The 22,903-nt window shown below is 37.3% G+C and overlaps 2 protein-coding genes across 2 annotated transcripts in view; both read left to right on the top strand.

Annotated features, from left to right (window-relative positions):
* Positions 1–1,435: 1,435 nt before the first annotated feature.
* LOC136031179 (coatomer subunit beta'-like) lies at positions 1,436–5,589 on the top strand. The gene is given in 2 exon segments (XM_065710533.1): positions 1,436–3,255; positions 3,257–5,589. Coding segments are annotated over 2 exon segments (2,580 nt in total). The 5' UTR covers positions 1,436–1,714; the 3' UTR covers positions 4,296–5,589.
* A 15,750-nt stretch (positions 5,590–21,339) lies between these two features.
* LOC136030798 (coatomer subunit beta'-like) overlaps positions 21,340–22,903 on the top strand; it is a 19,093-nt gene continuing 17,529 nt past the window's right edge. Inside the window, exon 1 of the mRNA XM_065709845.1 lies at positions 21,340–22,866. Coding sequence (XP_065565917.1) covers positions 21,376–22,866 — 1,491 coding nt within the window. The 5' untranslated portion in view covers positions 21,340–21,375. The remainder of the gene's footprint in view (positions 22,867–22,903) is intronic.

Genomic DNA, 22,903 nt, shown 5'->3' with positions numbered 1-22,903 from the left:
GATCTATACCTCAGATCTATACCTCATTATTCTAAGGATGTGTCCCTGTATCCCAGTCGTCATTTATATTCCCTGTGTCCCGGTCGTCATTTGTGTCCCGGTGTCCCAGTTTGTAATTTCTCTTTGAGTGTCCCTGTCGTTATTTATATTCCCTGTGTCCCGGTGTCCAGGTCGTCATTTGTGTCCCGGTGTCCCGGTCTGTAATTTCTATTCGAACAATCCCTGTGTCCCGGTCGTCATTTATATATCCCGCCTGTGCCCCCGGCATCCCTGTTGTAGTTGTGTCCCTGTGTCCCGGTCGTCATTTATATTCCCTGTGTCCCGGTCGTGATTTGTGTCCGGGTGTCCCAGTCTGTAATTTCTCTTTGAGGTTCCCGGTCGTCATTTACATTCCCTGTGTCCCGGTCGTCATTTGTGTCCCGGTGTCCCGGTATGTAATTTTATCAGTTGACAAACATGACGTCAGTCGACAAACAACTTCATGACGCATACAGCTCAATCCTTATAATGACGTCAGTCGACAAACATGACGTCAGTCGACACACAAACATGAAGTCACTCGACACACACACACAGACAACTGTCTATGTGTTATATATCTCTGTATATATATATATATATATATATATATATATATATATATATATATATATATATATATATATATATATATATATATATATATATATATATATATTAGCTGTTGGGGTGGCGCGGTTGGCGTGGGGCTTTAGGAGGGTGCCACCTGGTTTTAAAGATTTTTGATTGTGGGGAAACCCCTTAGTATGCACAAAATATCTTACTCTTTATTCATTTTGAATGTTTAATTTGTGCGAATGTTTAATGTTTAACTTCAATGTATAATTTTATAAAAATGAAGAGACGTCTTTAAAAAGGAGTGCGATTTATATAAAAATAAAAAAAATAGCAGTGTGAAATTCCAAATATTTGAGACCCTAAAAGTGTAAACTTTAAGCACCATTCTACAATACATACACACAAAATTCCATGTTTTTCCTTAAATACATATAAAAAAATCAAGCCGTTCATGCTAATGCACTGTACATAAAAAGCGGCCCTCATCTTTAGTATGCATAGGGCAGTTTAAATGAAAATTATTCTATGTCTTTGGTGCATTAATTTTTAGTTGGACGAACAGTGAAAAAACTTAAGCTAAAAAAAAAAAAAAAAAATCCAATATATAAAAGAGCAAAAACAAAAATTCGATTTTAATACTGGTTCTAAATATGTAAAACATAAAATTTTAATTCACCTATACTATCTTTTTATAAATGAGCAATGATTGTGTTTGTGTGTATTTATTTATATAGCAGTTTTTTCACGGAAAAGGCTTCTTATTTTTTGGGTAAATTGGTATCCTGAGATATTCTGGACTAAAACAAAAACGATTTAGATAGGTCAGAAGTGTGAAAATTAATTAAGACCCTTAACTTTAGAAAAAAAAATACGTCTTTAAACTTTTACATACATCAGTATTGCATTGATGTCGTCACACTTTTGTGGAAAAATTGAAGATTCTCATGCATGGAGAGCCTTATATTAAATTGCTTAAAGAGGACAAAACTGGCAATTGCAAAAATATTTGCATATATTTTGACTATGAATTACGACAAAACAAAACCGAAAAAAAGAAAACAAAAAGTTTGAAGCTTTAATTAGTAGATTTCATTTTTAGAAATCGGACTTGGGGTAGATGTTTTCCAGGTGTTCTAAGAGTAACAGCAGACTTAAAATGAATTTGAAATTAGATTACAGACATATACTGACAGCAAGGTCTGATAGGGTGAAATGTGTTGATTTGCATCCAACCGAACCATGGATGTTAGTCTCATTATATAATGGAAAGATCCATGTTTGGAATCATCAAAACCAGCAGTTAATTAAGACCTTTGAAGTGTGCTCCAGTCCTGTCCGATCTGGAAAATTTATTGCAAGGAAAAATTGGATTATCACAGGTTCAGATGACTATAGAATAAGAGTTTTTAACTACAATACACTGGAACGGCAGCAGGTTGTTGATGCCCACAAAGATTACGTAAGATGCCTTGCTGTCCATCCAACACTTCCAATTGTTTTATCTGGAAGCGATGACAAGAAAATCAAAATGTGGAACTGGGACAACAGTTGGACCTGTCAGAAAGTATTTGATGGGCATTCCCATTATGTTATGCAGATTGTATTTAATCCCAAAGATAATAATACATTTGCATCTGCGTCGTTGGACAAGACCATTAAAATTTGGCAACTTGCGTCTTCCATTCCGAACTTCACACTTAAAGGTCATGTGAATTACATTACCTGTTTAGATTATAGTCACGCCGGCCAGAAGCCCTATTTGATCTCCGGTGCCGATGATTGCTTGGTGAAAATTTGGGACTATCAAAATCGAAGTTGTGTTCAAAGTTTATATGGCCATACAGAAAATGTAACAGCTGTCGTTTTTCATCCTGAATTGCCCATTATTATTACTGGTTCGGAAGATGGCAAAGTCAAAATTTGGAATGCCAGCACTTACAGTTTGGAGAAAACTTTAAATTATGGGCTCGGTAGGGCTTTTACAATTTGCTGCCTAAAAGGCTCAAATATGGTTGGCATTGGTTTCGATGATGGTTGTGTTATGATTCGCTTAGGAAAGGAAGACCCAACTTTCTCAATGGATGCGGGGGGAAAGATTTTGTGGATAAAAAATTCTGAAATAGAAATGGTTAACTTGAAACAATTTGCAAATGAAAATATCAAAGATGGCGAACGTCTTAATCTTTCTAGCAAAGGAGACGCTAAAAGCTCTGAAGTGTTTGCGAACACATTGGCACATAACAGCGATGGTCGTTATGTTGCTGTCTGCGGTGGAGGTGAATACATTATATATACTGCAATGGCTCTTCGAAATAAAGCATATGGCGCCGCTTTGGAATTTGTTTGGGGAATTGAACCTGAAACTTTCGCAATTCGAGAATCTACTACCACTGTCAAAGTTTTCCAAAAGTTAACAAAAGAAAAAAAATCCCTGAAAGTGGATGCTGATGGAATATACGGGGGCACACTTCTTGGAGTTCGTTTTAAAAATCAATTGACTTTTTACTCCTGGGATTCTCTTGACCTTGTAATAAGAACTGATAATCAGCCAACAGGAGTATTTTGGGGTGGGAACGGTGAAATGGTTGCTATCACCACTAAAGAGAACTTTTATATACTGCATTGCGATTTTTCTGCTGTTGCTGAAGCAAGCAGGAAGACCGACATCATTCAACTTTCCTTTTGACGATATAGATGAAAAACAAGAAAACGTGAAAACAGCTACCTGGGTGGGGGATTGTTTTATTTATTTGAACTCCTTGAACAGACTGAATTACTATGTTGGTGGTGAAATAGTCACAATATCTTACTTAGATAGACCCCATTACATACTTGGCTACATTCCAAGACATAACCGAATCTATCTCTGTGACAAGGAATTGAATGTTTTATCATACTCTCTACACCTCTCTGTTCTAGACTTTGAAACCTCTGTTATGAGGAAAGATATCCAAAATGCCCAGCAGCTCCTACCCAGTATCCCACGGTCATACTATACGAAAATTGCACATTTCCTAGAAAAACAAGGGTTCGTTAGCCAAGCCCTTTCAGTATCAACGGACCCTGATCATAAGTTTGATCTTGCCCTACAATTGAGTAAGCTTGATTTGGCTGTTGAGTTAGCCAGAGAAATCGGCAGCGATCAAAAGTGGCGACAGCTAGCAGACTGCAGTATTTTAAATGGTAGGTTGGATCTGGCAGACAAGTGCTATGAAGCAACCCAGGATTTTGGAGCTATGTTAATTCTTAGGAGTTCAAGTGGCAATTTGGATAAGGTGGCGGAGCTTGCAGAAATGGCTCGTAGTGCAAGAAAATTTAACGTTGCCTTCACTGCATATCTTTTGACCCACCAAAATTTGAAAGCTTTAGATATTTTAGTTGAAACTAATAAGTTGCCAGATGCAGCGTTTTTCGCAAGGACCTATCTGCCCTCTGAAGTACCAAGGGTGACGCAACTTTGGAAAGCTGAACAACAGAAATCAAATGCAAAAGCAGCCCAAGGCATCGCTGATCCTTTGGAGTACACGAATCTCTTTCCTAGCTTTGAGGAATCGTTGCAAATTCAGAGATATTTGGAACAAAGTGAAAGAATCGTCCCAGCTAGCCAATATTCAACAAGGACCTCTAACAACCAGAGAAATGTCTTCGAAGAACTTTCCAAAGCCTTTACCTCTGGCTTAAACCTTGAAAAAAACTAGGGAAAATAATCCTAGCGATGATGGGGCATTAGAGGAACAGAGACAATTGGAACCTCAATCAGCTGAACTGATTACTGACAGAGATATAGAACTGGACTTAGAAAACATGAACTTAGAAAATATTGATTACAGTAACATAAGTGAAGAGGATTTGCTTGGATATTGAGGTTATGAGTAACCTAAGAAGCTGGGCTCAAGTTTTGCTATGATATGATTCCAAACAGTGTATTCCAACAAGTATTGGAATATGATTCCAAACTGGTGAGGTGCGATGGATTATATTCCCTGGTTGATTTAAATCCCATGATATTACACCTTGGGATCCTTGTCAAACAATTTTGGCGCCCGACTTGGTTGAAGAAGGTCATGCTGTCATGCCCCACTGACAGCAGGCTTTCAAAAAGGAATTTTTCGTACAGTTGTATAGCTTGTTTATTAAAAAATCCTTTTATGCTTATTCATTTTATGCTTGTTTATTAATACCATGGGACTTAACATTTACTAGAGTATTAGATATTCATAATATTAAAAAAAAAAATCCAAGAGTGTGTGTGTGTTTTTTCACTGCCCCTTCTTAAGATGTTCAATCCAAATTTTATTCTATTATGCTGCTGATGTAAGGGTGATTTTTGGGTTATGTAATCTCAATATTTTCGAAAAATAAATAAACTTCTTATGGTAAAAAAAAAAAATCGGATATCATTTCGTAAGAACAATTGGCATACGATTAGTGACGCATAATCCTCTCTTACGGTTAATTTGGAAATACTAAACTTCAGCTTTCTTTTCATTTTCTTTTCAACAGGTGTGCCATAAATGACATATTTATACAGCTTACCATGGTTGCTTAGCATGGTAATAAATGACATTAGTGTAAAGAGCAAGGTGTTGAAAAGGGGGAATCCCCGTCATATACGTAACAATGTCTGTTTGTTTGAAGTTTTAATGTTGCTCATTACTTTCAGTTGAAAAATGTGTTTTTTTATTTAATTTCTGATCGTTTTTTAAATAATGCTAGCAAATCTGGCCACACCTCCGCTGAGAAATCCCCCTCCCCAAGGAAAACATATTCTCTATAAAATACAATCCTGGTGAAAACTTATCCCGGACAATTATCCTTATCAACTCCACACGTAAAACTGAGACGGAAAAGAGAAAGCAAAACATATAAAAATAAATTTTTTCAAAGGAATTCTGGCAAATTCCCACAGTGTACAATTACCCCTGACAAGTTCATCCCCTAGAAACTTCCCTCTCCATGGAAAATCCTTCCGTGGATAACCCCCATCAGAAAATTCGCCCCCCCCCCTCACGCCCGAAAGGTATACATACTTCCGAAAGATAAACATTATGAATAAACAATGGGCAGATTTATAACTTAAAAACCTTTCCCATAGGGCAGTGGGCTGAAGATGGGGGTTATACTATATCTAAAGGCATAGTTATTGGGCCTTTCAACCATAATGAAGAGAATCGGTGGCTCAAAATTTTGATGGGACGATTTTGGGAAAAAAAAAGATGGGGGACACGGCCTAGTTGCACTCCAGTCTTTTTGGTCACTTAAAAAGGGCACTAGAGCTTTAAATCTCCGTTCGAATGAGCCATCTTACAATAACTTAAGACCAGTGAGTCGATACAATCATCCCTTTGATAAAACCTGATATGATGACTCTGATGGTGTGATTTTCATTAAGATTCTATGACTTTTTGGGGGCGTTTTACCCTTTTTCGAAACTCGGGCAAATTTTCTCAGGCCGGCAGCCTTTAATGGAAAAGAATAAATTTAAAGAAACTTAAATATTTGAAATCAGCATAACAAGCCGATTCTACTGATACATCTATTGGTGTCAAAATGTCATTTTCTTGGAGTTTCGGTTACTATTGAGCGGGGTCACTTCTTACATACAGTTTGTTACCACAAACTGTTTGAAATTAAAAATTACCGTAATTATTAGGTAAGTGGTGATGTCAGTTACAATGGTGACCGAAATTTTCGTGGTAAACAATTGGAACAGGCCCTTAAATTGCAAAAGTGCTCTGTGCTCAAGGGAGGATATAGACTGAAATCTTGGGGGAGGGGCGAATGACAAGGGTACCAATGAGAAAATTCTTGGAAGGGGGGGGGTCAATTTGACAAAGGTGCCAAATGGACAAAAATTGACAAATTTATTCTAAATAAGTGTGAAAAAAGAGACAGGGAGAGCGGGCACCAGAAAAAATCCCAGGTCCTCCGGCTCTCCCTGGATCTGCAGGAATCTGTGCACACAGAATCAAGTCAAGGGGATACTGAAGGTACATCAAAAATACATTACTAGGCCAAAACATTTTGAATTTTTGATGAATCTAGCTCATCATCCTCAGTGAGAGGAGTTTAGCACACCCAAATCTCATGTTTGCATCTATATCTCCATTTCTTTTATGTTTTGGCAACTGTTCAAGGCTCAATGGACTATTTTCAGTGATAGTAGGTGTGATCAGCATTTTTGGTGCAGAGACGGCCAAGAAATTCTTATCTTATTTGCCCCCGGTCTTGTTTACGATGTCGAACAGGGTGTTTGCGACGGCTTTCTTTCTTATGTGACCCATGTTTGAAATGAAGCCATGCTTGATTTTCAACAGGTGTTAGGCTAATTAAAACAAACCTGACTCGGTTAAATTGTCCTCATTCAAAATTCTTGCTTAACATCTTCCAGAACTGTTGGAACGAAGAACACATCTGTTATTTTAATTTGATAGCAGCACCTTATTCATTGACTTTTCCTGTGTGGAAACAAGTCAGATAAATTTTAATATGTTGGAAGATCCATGGAAACTAGGGAAATAAAAAGAAAGGCTATCTCATGCTCTCGTATGTTATGCTCAAATCCAGACATTGCTTGATTCCTAACATTAGCTTGATAATAATGGGTTTTCCTTTGAAATTCCTTCCTTGAAGACTTTTCCTTCGAAGCTTTTTCCTCAACTGCTTTCAAAGGATTCAAAGCCAAGAGAACATTTACAAGTTTAGCACCGGTAAGTAATTACAGACAATTCGCCTCCCTCTTGGATAAAATTACGAATGAACGAAAAGTGCCAAAAAGTATTCTGGGAACGTGGGAAATAAGGCATCGTGTTCCAAAGTTATGTAAAGGGTGCAAATCTGCAATTCATTGGTTGCAGTCTTATAAAAGAATTAAGACGAGTAGAAAACCATATAATAATCCACAATTAAAATTAAAACAAATTACACGGGCCATTGAACCCCGAAGCGAAATAAAATTTAAAATGAATAATCGACCAAACTGAAAGGTAACATAATTTACATTGCAATGGATCTATAGATGAATCCTAAAACAAACAGAAACTAAAATATATAAGCAAAAGAACCTTAAAGCGATCAGAAAATACTACAAATATTGTTATAATGGCAGAACAGAAACTAATAATATAATATTTAGGTTTCAGTAGATCACAAACGATGCTCTGGTCATTAGAAAGCCTAGGAGGATGACAACCTACTCCTATTTGTGGTAACCTCTGTTCGATTTAACTAGTGTTCGTTTTTTAATAAAATTTACTGTAAAATTGGGCCAGATTTAAATTCTTATGGGTTGATAATCTGTATAATTTCTGTCAGACTTATGCACAGACAATGGGACAGCCAAGAACGTTGTATATTCGCAAGTTTTATGTAGTTAAAAATATATATATATATATATATATATATATATATATATATATATATATATATATATATATATATATATATATATATATATATATATATATATATATATATATATATATATATATATCACAGGTGGGACACAGGGACACAACTACAATGGCGCGTAGCTAATATTGCGCGTAACGATTTAAGCGTGCGGGGGGGCTTGGGGGTGGTTGCGCGAAGTGCCCCCACCAACTAGGTGTTGGGGTGGCACGAAGAGCCACCCCAACAGCTAGTATTTAATAAATCAGTCTTTTGAAGCACCCACGTTGCTGAGCCGCCCTTGAGAAATTTATTAACTTGGCTTTTAATATTCTAATCTTAGTTTGCTGACTTGTTTTCCTAATTCAAAATATGTTTCTGAAAAACTTCCAGAGATTTCAAAACCAAGAAAGGAACAGTTATTTTCTGACTTGTCAGACAAATCAGGCGTGTGTAGAGACGAATTCAATCATAGGGATGTATCGAAAGTCTCATGATAGCAACGGTGACAATAAAACAAGCCACATTCATGCATTTACTATGCAGCCACAGATATCTAGCCATATTCAATTTTTAAATATAAGTATTTACTTAAAAATATAGCTTATCTCAGTAATGTGTTCCCATGAAATTTTGTTCTTAACAACTCCTAGATATTTAAAATCAAGATTAAGTAACATATCTTTTTACAGCTTTTTACTGCTTTACAGCAGTATAAAGCTCTGTGACCATTATTTGATAAAAATGAGTAAGAAAAATAAACATTTATCCGAAGAACTACGGAAACAGAGAAAAAAGAAAAGATATTTGTATTTTCAAAGTTTGACCTCCTTAGTTGGCTTTTTAAGCATTTCTGGCAAATAAGAAAGGCTGCATATATCAACAGTCGAGCCACCCTAGCCAAGAAAATGGTACACTGGACTTGCAATCCTATGTCCTTCGGGACGTGTGTTCGAGTTTTGGTGTCGCAAATCTCAAATTCTGGCTTAGGATGGAGGTAATTGGTGTGACTCTGCAAGCTTAGTTATATGGGGTATGGAGGCAATGGGCCTTTGAGGCCTCAAACTCAATCCAGTCCGCCCCGCTATAAATTATGCAAATCATTGTGCAAAATGTCACAGTCCATCTCCTATATTCTCAGGTTTAAGAAAAAATGCGTGAAAAGTCACAGGAAGCTCAGGGAAATATTCAAGGTTCTTTCACACTGAGAAAATATGCTTAGCAACCAAACAGTGCTTTATCCCTAGCAGATGTCCTTCCAGCTGAATATCATGAGTATAAATCATGCTTACTCATTTGGAAATTCTTCCTAGGCAACTTCCAAGAATTTTGGACCATGGGAGCATCTGCCATTTATATATATATATATATATATATATATATATATATATATATATATATATATATATATATATATATATATATATATATACGTATATATTTAACTACGTAAAACTTGCGAATATACATTCTTGGCTGTCCCATTGTCTCTACATATAAATAGATTGTCAAGTTTACCGACTCTTAAACATGCAACATATAATTGTCCATGGGAAAAACAATATGTATTCAGATCTATACCTCATTATTCTAATGATTGCCCTTGAGCTTTGTTGATGGTGATTGCTAATCGAACATTCCCTGTGTACTCGTCGTCATTTATATATCTCCCTGTGTCCCCCGGCGTTCCCGTTGTTGTTGTTTCACTTTGTCCCGGTCGTCATTTGTGTCTAGGTGTCCCAGTCTGTAATTTCTCTTTGAGTGTCGCGGTCTACATTTATATTCCCTGTGTCCTGGTCGTCATTTGTGTTCCAGTGTCCCGGTCTGTAATTTCTCTTTGAGTGTCCTGGTCGTCATTTATATTCCCTGTGTCCCGGTCGTCATTTGTGTCCCGGTGCTTTGTAGATGGTGATTGCTAATCGAACATTCCTGTGTCCCGGTCGCTTTCTCTTTGAGTGTCCCGGTCGTCAAACATATAATTGTCCATGAGAAACACTATCTGTATTCAGATCTATACCTCATTATTCTAATGATTGCCGTTGAGCTTTGTTGATGGTGATTGCTAATCGAACATTCCCTGTGTCCCCGTCGTCATTTATATATCCCCCTGTGCCCCCCGGCGTCCCCGTTGTTGTTATTTCCCTGTGTCCCGGTCGTCATTTGTGTCCCGTTGTCCCAGTCTGTAATTTCTCTTTGAGTGTCGCGGTCGTCATTTATATTCCCTGTGTCCCGGTCGTTATTTTTGTCCCGGTAGTCATTTGTGTTCCGGTCTGTAATTTCACTTTGAGTGTCCTGGTCGTCATTTGTGTCACGGTGCTTTGTTGATGGTGATTGCTAATCGAACATTCCTTTTGTCCCGGTCGCTTTCTCTTTGAGTGTCCCGGTCGTCATTTATATTCCCTATGTCCCGGTCCTCATTTGTGTCCCGATGTCCCGGTCTGTAATTTCATCAGTCGAAAGCATGACGTCAGTCAACACACAAACATGACGTCACTCGACAGACACACACACACAGACAACTTATTTTTATATATTTAGATATATACTAGCTGTTGGGGTGGCGCTTCGCGCCACCCCAACACCTAGTTGGTGGGGCGCTTCGCGCCCTCCAAAGCCCCCCCGCGCGCGTATGTCGTTACGCGCCATATTAGTTACGCGCCATTGTAGTTGTGTCCCTGTGTCCCACCTGTGAATATAGATAGATTTATATATGTATTTCAAACTACGTAAAACTTGCGAATATACAACATTCTTGGCTTTCCCATTGTCTGTGCATATACAAAGCCTTATGTACTAATAATGACGTCATATGCAAACGCTATTTTTACAAACAAACAAACATGCATACACACAACTCGTTTTTATATAGATAGATATAATACAAATTAACTGCGTAAAACTTGCGAATATACAACATTCTTCGCTGTCAAATTGTCGCTGCATATAAACAGATTGTCAGGTTTACTGACCCTCGAACATGCAACGTACAATTATCCATGGGAAAAACAATCAGTATCAAGATCTATACCACAATTCTCTAATGATTGACCTTGAGCTTTGTTAATGGTGATTGCAAATGCTAATCGAATTGGGAATTACAATCTTTTAAATTGAAAAGGCAGATCCGTTGGAATCATGGGAATGCGAGAAATAAGAACAGCCTCACCCTCAAAAGGCCCTGTCAAGATTGTGGCCTCTAATAGGTTTTCCATTGTTTTTTTTTTTTTTACGGCAAGTCGCGTGCCATTGCAAAGCTTTGGTGGGTTGATATTTCTTAAAAGTATTATTGGTACGCCTATTTTTAGTCGTAGCACGTGTGGTGGAAACCCTGAAGATCCAAGGAATTTAAAAATTCAGATGGATAATTAACCGCTTCATTTGGTTCCAAAACTGTGTCGACTGACTTGTAAAGGACTGCCTGGTCTCGAATCTTGGTCAAAACAATATTGTTGATTTCGTGGACGTCTATATTTTTGGGTGCAAGAATCGCTCTTTCACTTAACCATTTATTATTTTTATAATTGTTTAGAATATTTAGAAATACTTTTTCAATCAATTCATTTTTGGACGTCACTAAATTACAGAAATCAGCAGGTAGTTGTATACGTCCTGAAATTGAGTCTACTGGGAGCTTTCCGTCAGCAGGTAGTTGTATACGTTCTGAAATTGAGTCTACTGGGAGCTTTCCGTTTCCAATTGCCAGCAATTGATCTGAAAATGTTTGACCAGAGTCATCGTTTTGCAATCGGACACGCATATTTGTAGTTAATTTTAATGTTTTTACGTGTGCCCATAAATTAGAATTTTTCAGGCAAGCATTCATTTCGTCTGCAGGGGTTGATCTCGGTATTATAGGTAATATTTGCCTGAAATCTCCCGCAAGCAATATTAATGTGCTGCCAAAGGGTTTCGACTTCCCTCGCAAATCTTTCAAGCATTGATCAAGAGCCTCGAGCGATTTTTTGTGTGCCATTGTGCACTCATCCCAAATAATAAGTTTGCATTGCTGCAATACTTTACCCATCCCAGATGATTCGGAAATATTGCACGTGGGAGTTTCTGTAGAATGCAAATTCAGAGGCAATTTCAAAGCGGAATGAGCAGTTCTTCCACCAGGCAGCAATGTTGCGGCTATTCCGGACGACGCTAGATATTGACGACTCAGGATATTGCTTTGTGCACCTTCCTTTGGCCATGCATGGTGAATTTTCCAATAAATAAATTTATTGGAGAATGACCAACACTGGGATAACTGCATCAATGACGCGTGCGAAACGTCAACCCCAAGTCAAATTCGTGCATTGTTTGGCATCATTTTAACAACTTGCTCTCCATCAGCTCCTACAGAGTTATGGGAAAAATATACGTCAAGAATGTCCGAAGATATACTCCATTGAAAACAGTTAGAGACGTCAGATATGACTTTTGATTTTACATCAGAAATTTACACTTTATTTATTATAGAAGATTTGTGCGTACGTATGGCAAACAAACCTCTTCAGGATTTGGGAATGCCTTCACCTAACCGTATCGCTGCTGTTTCGACATGTGTAGAATTGGATCGTGAACAAAGTTACAGTACGAGTGATCTATTGTCGTGTGTACAAAATAACATTTCCAAGTTAACGTCGGAACAAAAAGACATTTATGATACGATAATGCTTTGTGTCGATAACAACGTTGGAGAAATATTCTTTTTGGATGCGCCAGGAGGTACTGGTAAAACGTTTGTGATAAAACTGATTCTGGCATCAATTCGATCAAAAAATGAAATAGCGTTGGCAATTGCGTCGTCCGGAATAGGCGCAACATTGCTGCCTGGTGGAAGAACAGCACATTCCGCTTTGAAATTGCCTCTGAATTTGCATTCTACAGAAACTCCCACGTGCAATATTTCCAAATCATCTGGGATGGGTAAAGTATTGCAGCAATGCAAACTTATTATTTGGGATGAGTGCACAATGGCACACAAAAAATCGCTCGAGGCTCTGGATCAATGCTTGAAAGATTTGCGAGGGAAGTCGAAACCCTTTGGCAGCACATTAATATTGCTTGCGGGAGATTTCAGGCAAACATTATCTATAATACCGAGATCAACCCCTGCAGACGAAATGAATGCTTGCCTGAAAAATTCTAATTTATGGGCACACGTAAAAACATTAAAATTAACTACAAATATGCGTGTCCGATTGCAAAACGATGACTCTGGTCAAACATTTTCAGATCAGTTGCTGGCAATTGGAAACGGAAAGCTCCCAGTAGACTCAATTTCAGGACGTATACAACTACCTGCTGATTTCTGTAATTTAGTGACGTCCAAAAATGAATTGATTGAAAAAGTATTCCTGAATATTCTAAACAATTATAAAAATAATAAATGGCTAAGTGAAAGAGCGATTCTTGCACCCCAAAATATAGACGTCCACGAAATCAACAATATTATTTTGACCAAGATTCGAGACCAGGCAGTCCTTTACAAGTCAGTCGACACAGTTTTGGAACCAAATGAAGCGGTTAATTATCCATCTGAATTTTTAAATTCCGTGGATCTTTCAGGGTTTCCACCACACGTGCAACAACTAAAAATAGGCGTACCAATAATACTTTTAAGAAATATCAACCCACCAAAGCTTTGCAATGGCACGCGACTTGCCGTAAAAAAAAACAATGGAAAACCTAATAGTGGCCACAATCTTGACAGGGCCTTTTGAGGGTGAGGCTGTTCTTATTCCTCGCATTCCCATGATTCCAACGGATCTGCCTTTTCAATTTAAAAGATTGCAATTCCCAATTCGATTAGCATTTGCAATCACCATTAACAAAGCTCAAGGTCAATCATTAGAAAAATGTGGTATAGATCTTAATACTGATTGTTTTTCCCATGGACAATTGTATGTTGCATGTTCGAGGGTCGGTAAACCTGACAATCTATTTATATGCAGCGATAATTTGACAGCGAAGAATGTTGTATATTCGCAAGTTTTAAGCAGTTAATTTGTATTATATCTATCTATATAAAAACGAGTTGTGTGTATGCATGTTTGTTTGTTTGTAAAAAGAGCGTTTGCATATGACGTCATTATTAGTACATAAGGCTTTGTATATGCACAGACAATGGGAAAGCCAAGAATGTTGTATATTCGCATGTTTTACGTAGTTTGAAACACATATATAAATCTATCTATATTCACAGGTGGGACACAGGGACACAACTACAATGGCGCGTAACTAATATGGCGCGTAACGACTTACGCGCGCGGGGGGCCTTGGGGGGGGGGGGGTGTTGGGGTGGCGCGAAGCGCCACCCCAACAGCTAGTTAAGTATTAAAACAATGGCTATTTTGAACCATCAATTCCCCAAAGCACATCCACTGAAAATATTTCAGATAGCTATTTTGTTCAGCATAGTTCAAAGGTCCCCAGAGTTCTTGGGGCAAGTGCTGTAAGTTATATAATTGCACACTGTTTTCATCATTGTTACTATAGTTACTGTATTTGCCAATTGTTACTATTGTAATTCCTAGTAGCATTATGCCTATTAAAGCTAGGGCTATTACTAGTTCTACAGCTACTACTACTACTGTTTTTACTATTACTACTGCTACTAAAGTTACTAAGGCAGAATTTTGGGAAATGTTAAGCTAAATCAAAACACATTATGCGCATACAGATTGTCAAGAGCAACCATCAGCAATGCCTCAGGAACGGTCTATGATAATAAGTTGAAACTTTCAGCGTGAGTTGAAAAAACAAAGGTGCTATGTGTATACGGCCGCTAATGCTACTACTACAACCATTGCTACTACTGAAGCTGAGCGTATAAAGGTGAAAGTTTTAGGAAGTGTTTCGGTGGATGTTGAACCAAGTCAAAACGAACTATGAGCATGCAGATTGTCAGACGGGTGTATTTCAGGAACAGCTGCCATTACTAAGCTGGAACTTTCAGGGTATATTGTGGCAGATTCTGAACTAAGCCAAAAACACTGTGCCACTACTAATACTGCTACTACGATTGCTGTAACTAGTGAGGCTAAGGGTATTAAGTTGAACCTGTTAGGAAAACGTTTCGGGGGGGGGGAGGTTCAATTGCGCGAAAAAATATATATGCACACAGGTTTTCAAAAGAGATACAGGCAATATAACAGACAACACAGCACTATAGTAAGAACTTTTAACAGATCTTCTTCGATTGGAAACAGAAAGTTCTAGTGCCCTTTTTAAGAGTCAAAAGAAATTGGAGTGCAAGCAGCCCCCCCCCCAAGCCTATTAGTTCTCCAAACACAACCAATAATCTGATATGAATCATTTTGAACAACATAGTTGGAAAGTCAAGTAACTATGTATGTGGGGATGTCGATCCCCCACAGACCCTCGGAGAAAGGGTTGTAAGTTGTACATTTCGCCCATTGTTTATACATAGTATTTCTTATTTGGAAAAAGGTTATGTTTGATTTTTGCTGTTCAAAAGCACCATATGCATTCAAGTGAAGCTTTAAGAGAATGTTGAGGGGTTGTCAAAAGGGGAAAACTCAAGAGTGACTGAGGGTATTAAGTTGGAGATTTATGGACGATAATCAATTGACCAAGGGCATATTCAGGGGGATGTTGAAACAACCAAAAAGCCCTTTGCGCATGCTGCCACTATTCCTACTATCATAACCGATACGACTGCTACATCTTGTGAGGTTCTACAACTATATTAACTATTCGAATAAAAAGAAAGTGTTTTAATAAAAGTAAAGAGCGAAGCTGTCTTGAGCAGAAAGAAATTAAATTTAATGACATTAAATTTCGTATTTGGCACAAAATTCAAGCATAAAACGAATTTTTAACGAGTTTTCTTGATGAATAAGAAACATTAGGAATTGATATAATTGAAAGTTGGGAAAGCTATCTTGTTCAGAATAGATGAAAGGTCCAATGACTTTCCCCCTAAAGATAACATGACCCTTTACCTCTTTGGGGAAGGATAGAAAGTCATACCATTTGCCCATTGTTTACATTTTTAATTAGAACACGTTTGATCCTTGGTCTCCAAAAAGGCTATATGTTAGACAGGTGAAGCTTTCATGGAATGTTCGAAGTTGAGTGTTGAACCAAATTAAAACACACTATGTGTATGAATTTTGTAAAAAGGGTGTATCTCAGAAACACCTTAGGGTATTAAACTGGAGCTTTAAGGGGATGATGAAGAGGATGTCGAATTCATCAAAAGACAAAACGTCCACGCTACTACCACAACTACAATTTAACTGCCACAGTAATCTATTTTCGAATTAAATTTGGTATATTAGACATCTTTTTCATCGACACATTAGTCACGATGACATTCTTTCATTTTTTCGCTGCATATAATGAGCTGGAAATGGATAGTAATTTTTTTAAGCTCACTCTTTATTCTAAGGTTTGAGAATCCATTGGTTCTTAATTGATTTGACATTGAAGAAGAAAAATTGAACGACAGAATTCTAATTTCTTGAGCCAACGTAAGTACTTTTAAGGGCTAATGTTTCAATAATAAAAAAAAAATTGGCATCGAAGCAATATAAAACATCAAAATCAGTTGCAATAATTTAATGAATAATAAAAACATATTTTGAAAGCCGTAGGAATTACAATCAACAGCAAAATATTATCCGATAGATATATTTTAAGATGTCATTGGAGAGTCAAAGTAGATTTTGAAAATGCATGGAAGAAGAGAAGTCACATCCGTCACATTCACTTCTGTTCCCTCTCTGACACCTAAATCTGAAAAAAAGAAAAACATTAAGGACACAATATTTCACACTAAAGTCTGGTTTAGAATTAAGCGTCTTTCATATTATGTACGTAATTCTATACTAAGTTATCCAGTTAAGCCTTGTCTTGATTGACATCATTTACCCTACCAGCAAAATTTTTTGTCGGTAGATCATTTTTGAACCAGCAGCTATGATTGGATAGCCTGTATAACTAGACAGCCTCCGAATCTTCCGATGGCTATAATTGGTTGTCCAGTTGAAACCGGCCCTGCTACTGGTAGGGTGAATGATGTCAATCAAGACGAGCCTTTACATTAAGTTAAGTATAATGTGTCACACTTAAATAAATGCTTTCACATTAGGTTAATGTAAAACTCCGTAAAACCATCAAAATCAGAGATTCAACCTCTGATGAAGCATGAAAGGCTTCCTTGAAAAAGTTTATTCATTTGCTTTCAAAACTGAATATTGGCTCATCCAAAATTAATCTTTTTTTGCTGCTATATTGAATATACCCATACTTAAAACAAAATATGTATCTTTTGCATAGAAATCATCACTGCCTACCAAAAGTCTAGAAAATAGTCAGGCCTAACTTTGTTTTCGTTCGACCAGAAATCAAGATCCACGCGGCTATACCCACACTTGAATCCTAGCCATATAAGGTATTTTTTTTTTTTTTTGCAAAGAAAATAGCCCTGTTTACTTGAAAAAAAACTTACGTACCTGATTTTTACATTCCGATTAAGAAAAAAAGAAACACAGAAAAATGCAAGAATAGGCTGTTGTAAACGACACAAGGTAGTTGAGCTGTTTACGCCAACTATGAGTGTAGACTGGATTTGTTGTTTCACCAACATTTCCTCGCAGTTTAATGGAAAAAACGCGTTCAAGTAAAATTGTCATTTTTCTCATATGCCCTAAATACCGTACGCAAAAAAGGTAACTATTTGAAAAGTTTAAGTTAATTCACGGAAATGGGGGGGGGGATCTCGGACTAAAAAGGGGAGTATGAAACTAACTCATTTTCAGAGTCAATTTTAGCAGAGTCTAACTTTTCCAGATTTCCCCTGCTATTCTTCTAACCCGTCTCTTGAGTTTTAACGTCACAACCTCATTGACAAGACTAACGGATGCCATAAAATGGGCTTGGTTTGGAATATGAATTAGAAATAAGGCTTTTACTGTATTATTCATGGCTTGGTTTTCTATTTATTTAGAAATCGATCATCCGTACTAAAACGAGAAGTGTTTATAGATTTAAAGATACCTTTGATTCACAATCAAGACACATTGAATCAATATTTGATATACTCAAGAAATTCTTAATCCAGTAAAATCATTTCACACAGCTAGAATTATCCAATAGCTAAGACAATTGAATCGTAGGGGTTCAACCAATTAATAAGTATTCAAAGAGTATTATTAGGGTAATAATACTTATTACTTAGTAATACTTGTTACTATTATATAGTAAGTGTTATTACATTAGCATTATTATAATAATAATAACACTTAATACTTATTACTATTAGGAGGATTATCCCATTTCTCCTAGACGTACCCCCCCCCCCAAATGGAAATTTTCCCATGCAGAATTTCTCCTTGCGATATTTTCCCCGTAAAAATACCTCAGAAAATTCTAACTCTGCTTAAAATTCCCCCCCAGGCAATGTCTCCCAAGCATCTCCAATATAAAAGGGGGTCGCCAACGAGAAAGTAAGATAAATGAAATAAATTTCTAGTACAAATTCTGGCAAATTCCCCCGTGTAAAACTTCCCCTGGAAATTTCAAATCGGGAAACTTCCATCCCAATGGAAAATTCTTCCCGTAGAAAATCCATCCCCAGAAAATCTCCCTTCCCCTGAAAAATGTCGGTAGGCTTATCTATAACAAATACTATATGTAAACAATGGGCATTTTAGTAACATACGGCCCTTCCTCCAGTGGTTTTGGGAAGGTCATGTTATGTCAAACGACATCGTTATTATATCTTTTAGCTATACTAAATAAAATGACAGTCTCAAAGTTATGATTAGACAACTTTTGGCGAAACAGGCTAGCTTTAACTTTAAATTCCTTTTCGAATGAGCTCTCTCCCGATATTCTAGTCCCCCGGTCTTTAATTTCTATTCGAACAATCCCTGTGTCCCGGTCGTCATATATATATCCCGCTTGTGCCCCCGGTGTCCCCGTTGTAGTTGTGTCCCTGTGTCCCGGTCGTCATTTATATTCCCTGTGTCCCGGTCGTGATTTGTGTCCGGGTGTCCCAGTCTGTAATTTCTCTTTGAGGTTCCCGGTCGTCATTTATATTCCCTGTGTCCCGGTCGTCATTTGTGTCCCGGTGTCTCGGTATGTAATTTCATCAGTTGACAAACATGACGTCAGTCGACAAACAACTTCATGACGCATACAGCTCAATCCTTAAAATGCGTCAGTAGACAAACATGACGTCAGTCGACACACAAACATGACGTCAACCGACAAACACACACACACAGCCAACTTATTTATATATATACTAGCTGTTGGGGTGGCGCTTCCCGCCACCCCAACACCTAGTTGGTGGGGCGCTTCGCGCCCCCCAAGCCTCCCCGCGCGCGTAAGTCGTTACACGCCATATTAGTTACGCGCCACTGTAGTTGTGTCCCTGTGTCCCACCTGTGAATATATATATATATATATATATATATATATATATATATATATATATATATATATATATATATATATATATATGTGTGTGTGTGTGTTTAACTACGTAAAACATGCGAATATATAACATTCTTCGCTGTCCCATTGACTGTGCATATAAGTAGATTGTCCGGTTTACTGACTCTTGAACATGCAACATATAATTGTCCATGGGAAAAACAATCCGTATTCAGATCTATACCTCATTATTCTAAGGATGTGTCCCTGTATCCCGGTCGTCATTTATATTCCCTGTGTCCCGGTCGTCATTTGTGTCCCGGTGTCCCAGTTTGTAATTTCTCTTTGAGTGTCCCTGTCGTCATTTATATTCCCTGTGTCCCGGTGTCCAGGTCGTCATTTGTGTCCCGGTGTCCCGGTCTGTAATTTCTATTCGAACAATCCCTGTGTCCCGGTCGTCATTTATATATCCCGCCTGTGCCCCCGGCATCCCTGTTGTAGTTTTGTCCCTGTGTCCCGGTCGTCATTTATATTCCCTGTGTCCCGGTCGTGATTTGTGTCCGGGTGTCCCAGTCTGTAATTTCTCTTTGAGGTTCCCGGTCGTCATTTACATTCCCTGTGTCCCGGTCGTCATTTGTGTCCCGGTGTCCCGGTATGTAATTTCATCAGTTGACAAACATGACGTCAGTCGACAAACAACTTCATGACGCATACAGCTCAATCCTTATAATGACGTCAGTCGACAAACATGACGTCAGTCGACACACAAACATGAAGTCACTCGACACACACACACAGACAACTGTCTGTGTGTTATATATCTCTGTATATATATATATATATATATATATATATATATATATATATATATATATATATATATATATATATATATATATATATATATATATATATATATATATATATATATATATATATATATATATATATACTAGCTGTTGGCGTGGCGCTTTAGGAGGGTGCCACCTGGTTTTAAAGATTTTTGATTGTGGGGAAACCCCTTAGTATGCACAAAATATCTTACTCTTTATTCATTTTGAATGTTTAATTTGTGCGAATGTTTAATGTTTAACTTCAATGTATGATTTTATAAAAATGAAGAGACGTCTCTAAAAAGGAGTGTGATTTATATAAAAATAAAAAAATAGCAGTGTGAAATTCCAAATATTTGAGACCCTAAAAGTGTAAACTTTAAGCACCATTCTACAATACATACACACAAAATTCCATGTTTTTCCTTAAAAACATATAAAAAAATCAAGCCGTTCATGCTAATGCACTGTACATAAAAAGCGGCCCTCATCTTTAGTATGCATAGGGCAGTTTAAATGAAAATTATTCTATGTCTTTGGTGCATTAATTTTTAGTTGGACGAACAGTGAAAAAACTTAAGCTAAAAAAAAAAAAAAAAAATCCAATATATAAAAGAGCAAAAACAAAAATTCGATTTTAATACTGGTTCTAAATATGTAAAACATAAAATTTTAATTCACCTATACTATCTTTTTATAAATGAGCAATGATTGTGTTTGTGTGTATTTATTTATATAGCAGTTTTTTTGCGGAAAAGGCTTCTTATTTTTTGGGTAAATTGGTATCCTGAGATATTCTGGACTAAAACAAAAACGATTTAGATAGGTCAGAAGTGTGAAAATTAATTAAGACCCTTAACTTTAGAAAAAAATACGTGTTTAAACTTTTACATACATCAGTATTGCATTGATGTCGTCACACTTTTGTGGAAAAATTGAAGATTCTCATGTATGGAGAGCCTTATATTAAATTGCTTAAAGAGGACAAAACTGGCAATTGCAAAAATATTTGCATATATTTTGACTATGAATTACGACAAAACAAAACCGAAAAAAAGAAAACAAAAAGTTTGAAGCTTTAATTAGTAGATTTCATTTTTAGAAATCGGACTTGGGGTAGATGTTTTCCAGGTGTTCTAAGAGTAACAGCAGACTTAAAATGAATTTGAAATTAGATTACAGACATATACTGACAGCAAGGTCTGATAGGGTGAAATGTGTTGATTTGCATCCAACCGAACCATGGATGTTAGTCTCATTATATAATGGAAAGATCCATGTTTGGAATCATCAAAACCAGCAGTTAATTAAGACCTTTGAAGTGTGCTACAGTCCTGTCCGATCTGGAAAATTTATTGCAAGGAAAAATTGGATTATCACAGGTTCAGATGACTATAGAATAAGAGTTTTTAACTACAATACACTGGAACGGCAGCATGTTGTTGATGCCCACAAAGATTACGTAAGATGCCTTGCTGTCCATCCAACACTTCCAATTGTTTTATCTGGAAGCGATGACAAGAAAATCAAAATGTGGAACTGGGACAACAGTTGGACCTGTCAGAAAGTATTTGATGGGCATTCCCATTATGTTATGCAGATTGTATTTAATCCCAAAGATAATAATACATTTGCATCTGCGTCGTTGGACAAGACCATTAAAATTTGGCAACTTGCGTCTTCCATTCCGAACTTCACACTTAAAGGTCATGTGAATTACATTACCTGTTTAGATTACACTCACGCCGGCCAGAAGCCCTATTTGATCTCCGGTGCCGATGATTGCTTGGTGAAAATTTGGGACTATCAAAATCGAAGTTGTGTTCAAAGTTTATATGGCCATACAGAAAATGTAACAGCTGTCGTTTTTCATCCTGAATTGCCCATTATTATTACTGGTTCGGAAGATGGCACAGTCAAAATTTGGAATGCCAGCACTTACAGTTTGGAGAAAACTTTAAATTATGGGCTCGGTAGGGCTTTTACAATTTGCTGCCTAAAAGGCTCAAATATGGTTGGCATTGGTTTCGATGATGGTTGTGTTATGATTCGCTTAGGAAAGGAAGACCCAACTTTCTCAATGGATGAGGGGGGAAAGATTTTGTGGATAAAAAATTCTGAAATAGAAATGGTTAACTTGAAACAATTTGCAAATGAAAATATCAAAGATGGCGAACGTCTTAATCTTTCTAGCAAAGGAGACGCTAAAAGCTCTGAAGTGTTTGCGAACACATTGGCACATAACAGCGATGGTCGTTATGTTGCTGTCTGCGGTGGAGGTGAATACATTATATATACTGCAATGGCTCTTCGAAATAAAGCATATGGCTCCGCTTTGGAATTTGTTTGGGGAATTGAACCTGAAGCTTTCGCAATTCGAGAATCTACTACCACTGTCAAAGTTTTCCAAAAGTTAACAAAAGAAAAAAAATCCCTGAAAGTGGGTGCTGATGGAATATACGGGGGCACACTTCTTGGAGTTCGTTTTAAGTATCAATTGACTTTTTACTGCTGGGATTCTCTTGACCTTGTAATAAGAACTGATAATCAGCCAACAGGAGTATTTTGGGGTGGGAACGGTGAAATGGTTGCTATCACCACTAAAGAGAACTTTTATATACTGCATTGCGATGTTTCTGCTCTTGCTGAAGCAAGCGAGGAAGACCGACATCATTCAACTTTCCTTT

This window comes from Artemia franciscana, chromosome 9 (genome assembly GCF_032884065.1).
Source record: "Artemia franciscana chromosome 9, ASM3288406v1, whole genome shotgun sequence".
In the NCBI taxonomy this organism is placed as follows: Eukaryota; Metazoa; Arthropoda; class Branchiopoda; order Anostraca; family Artemiidae; genus Artemia; species Artemia franciscana.
Note: the sequence above shows the minus strand (reverse complement) of the source record. Positions and strands in the feature narration are given on the sequence as shown.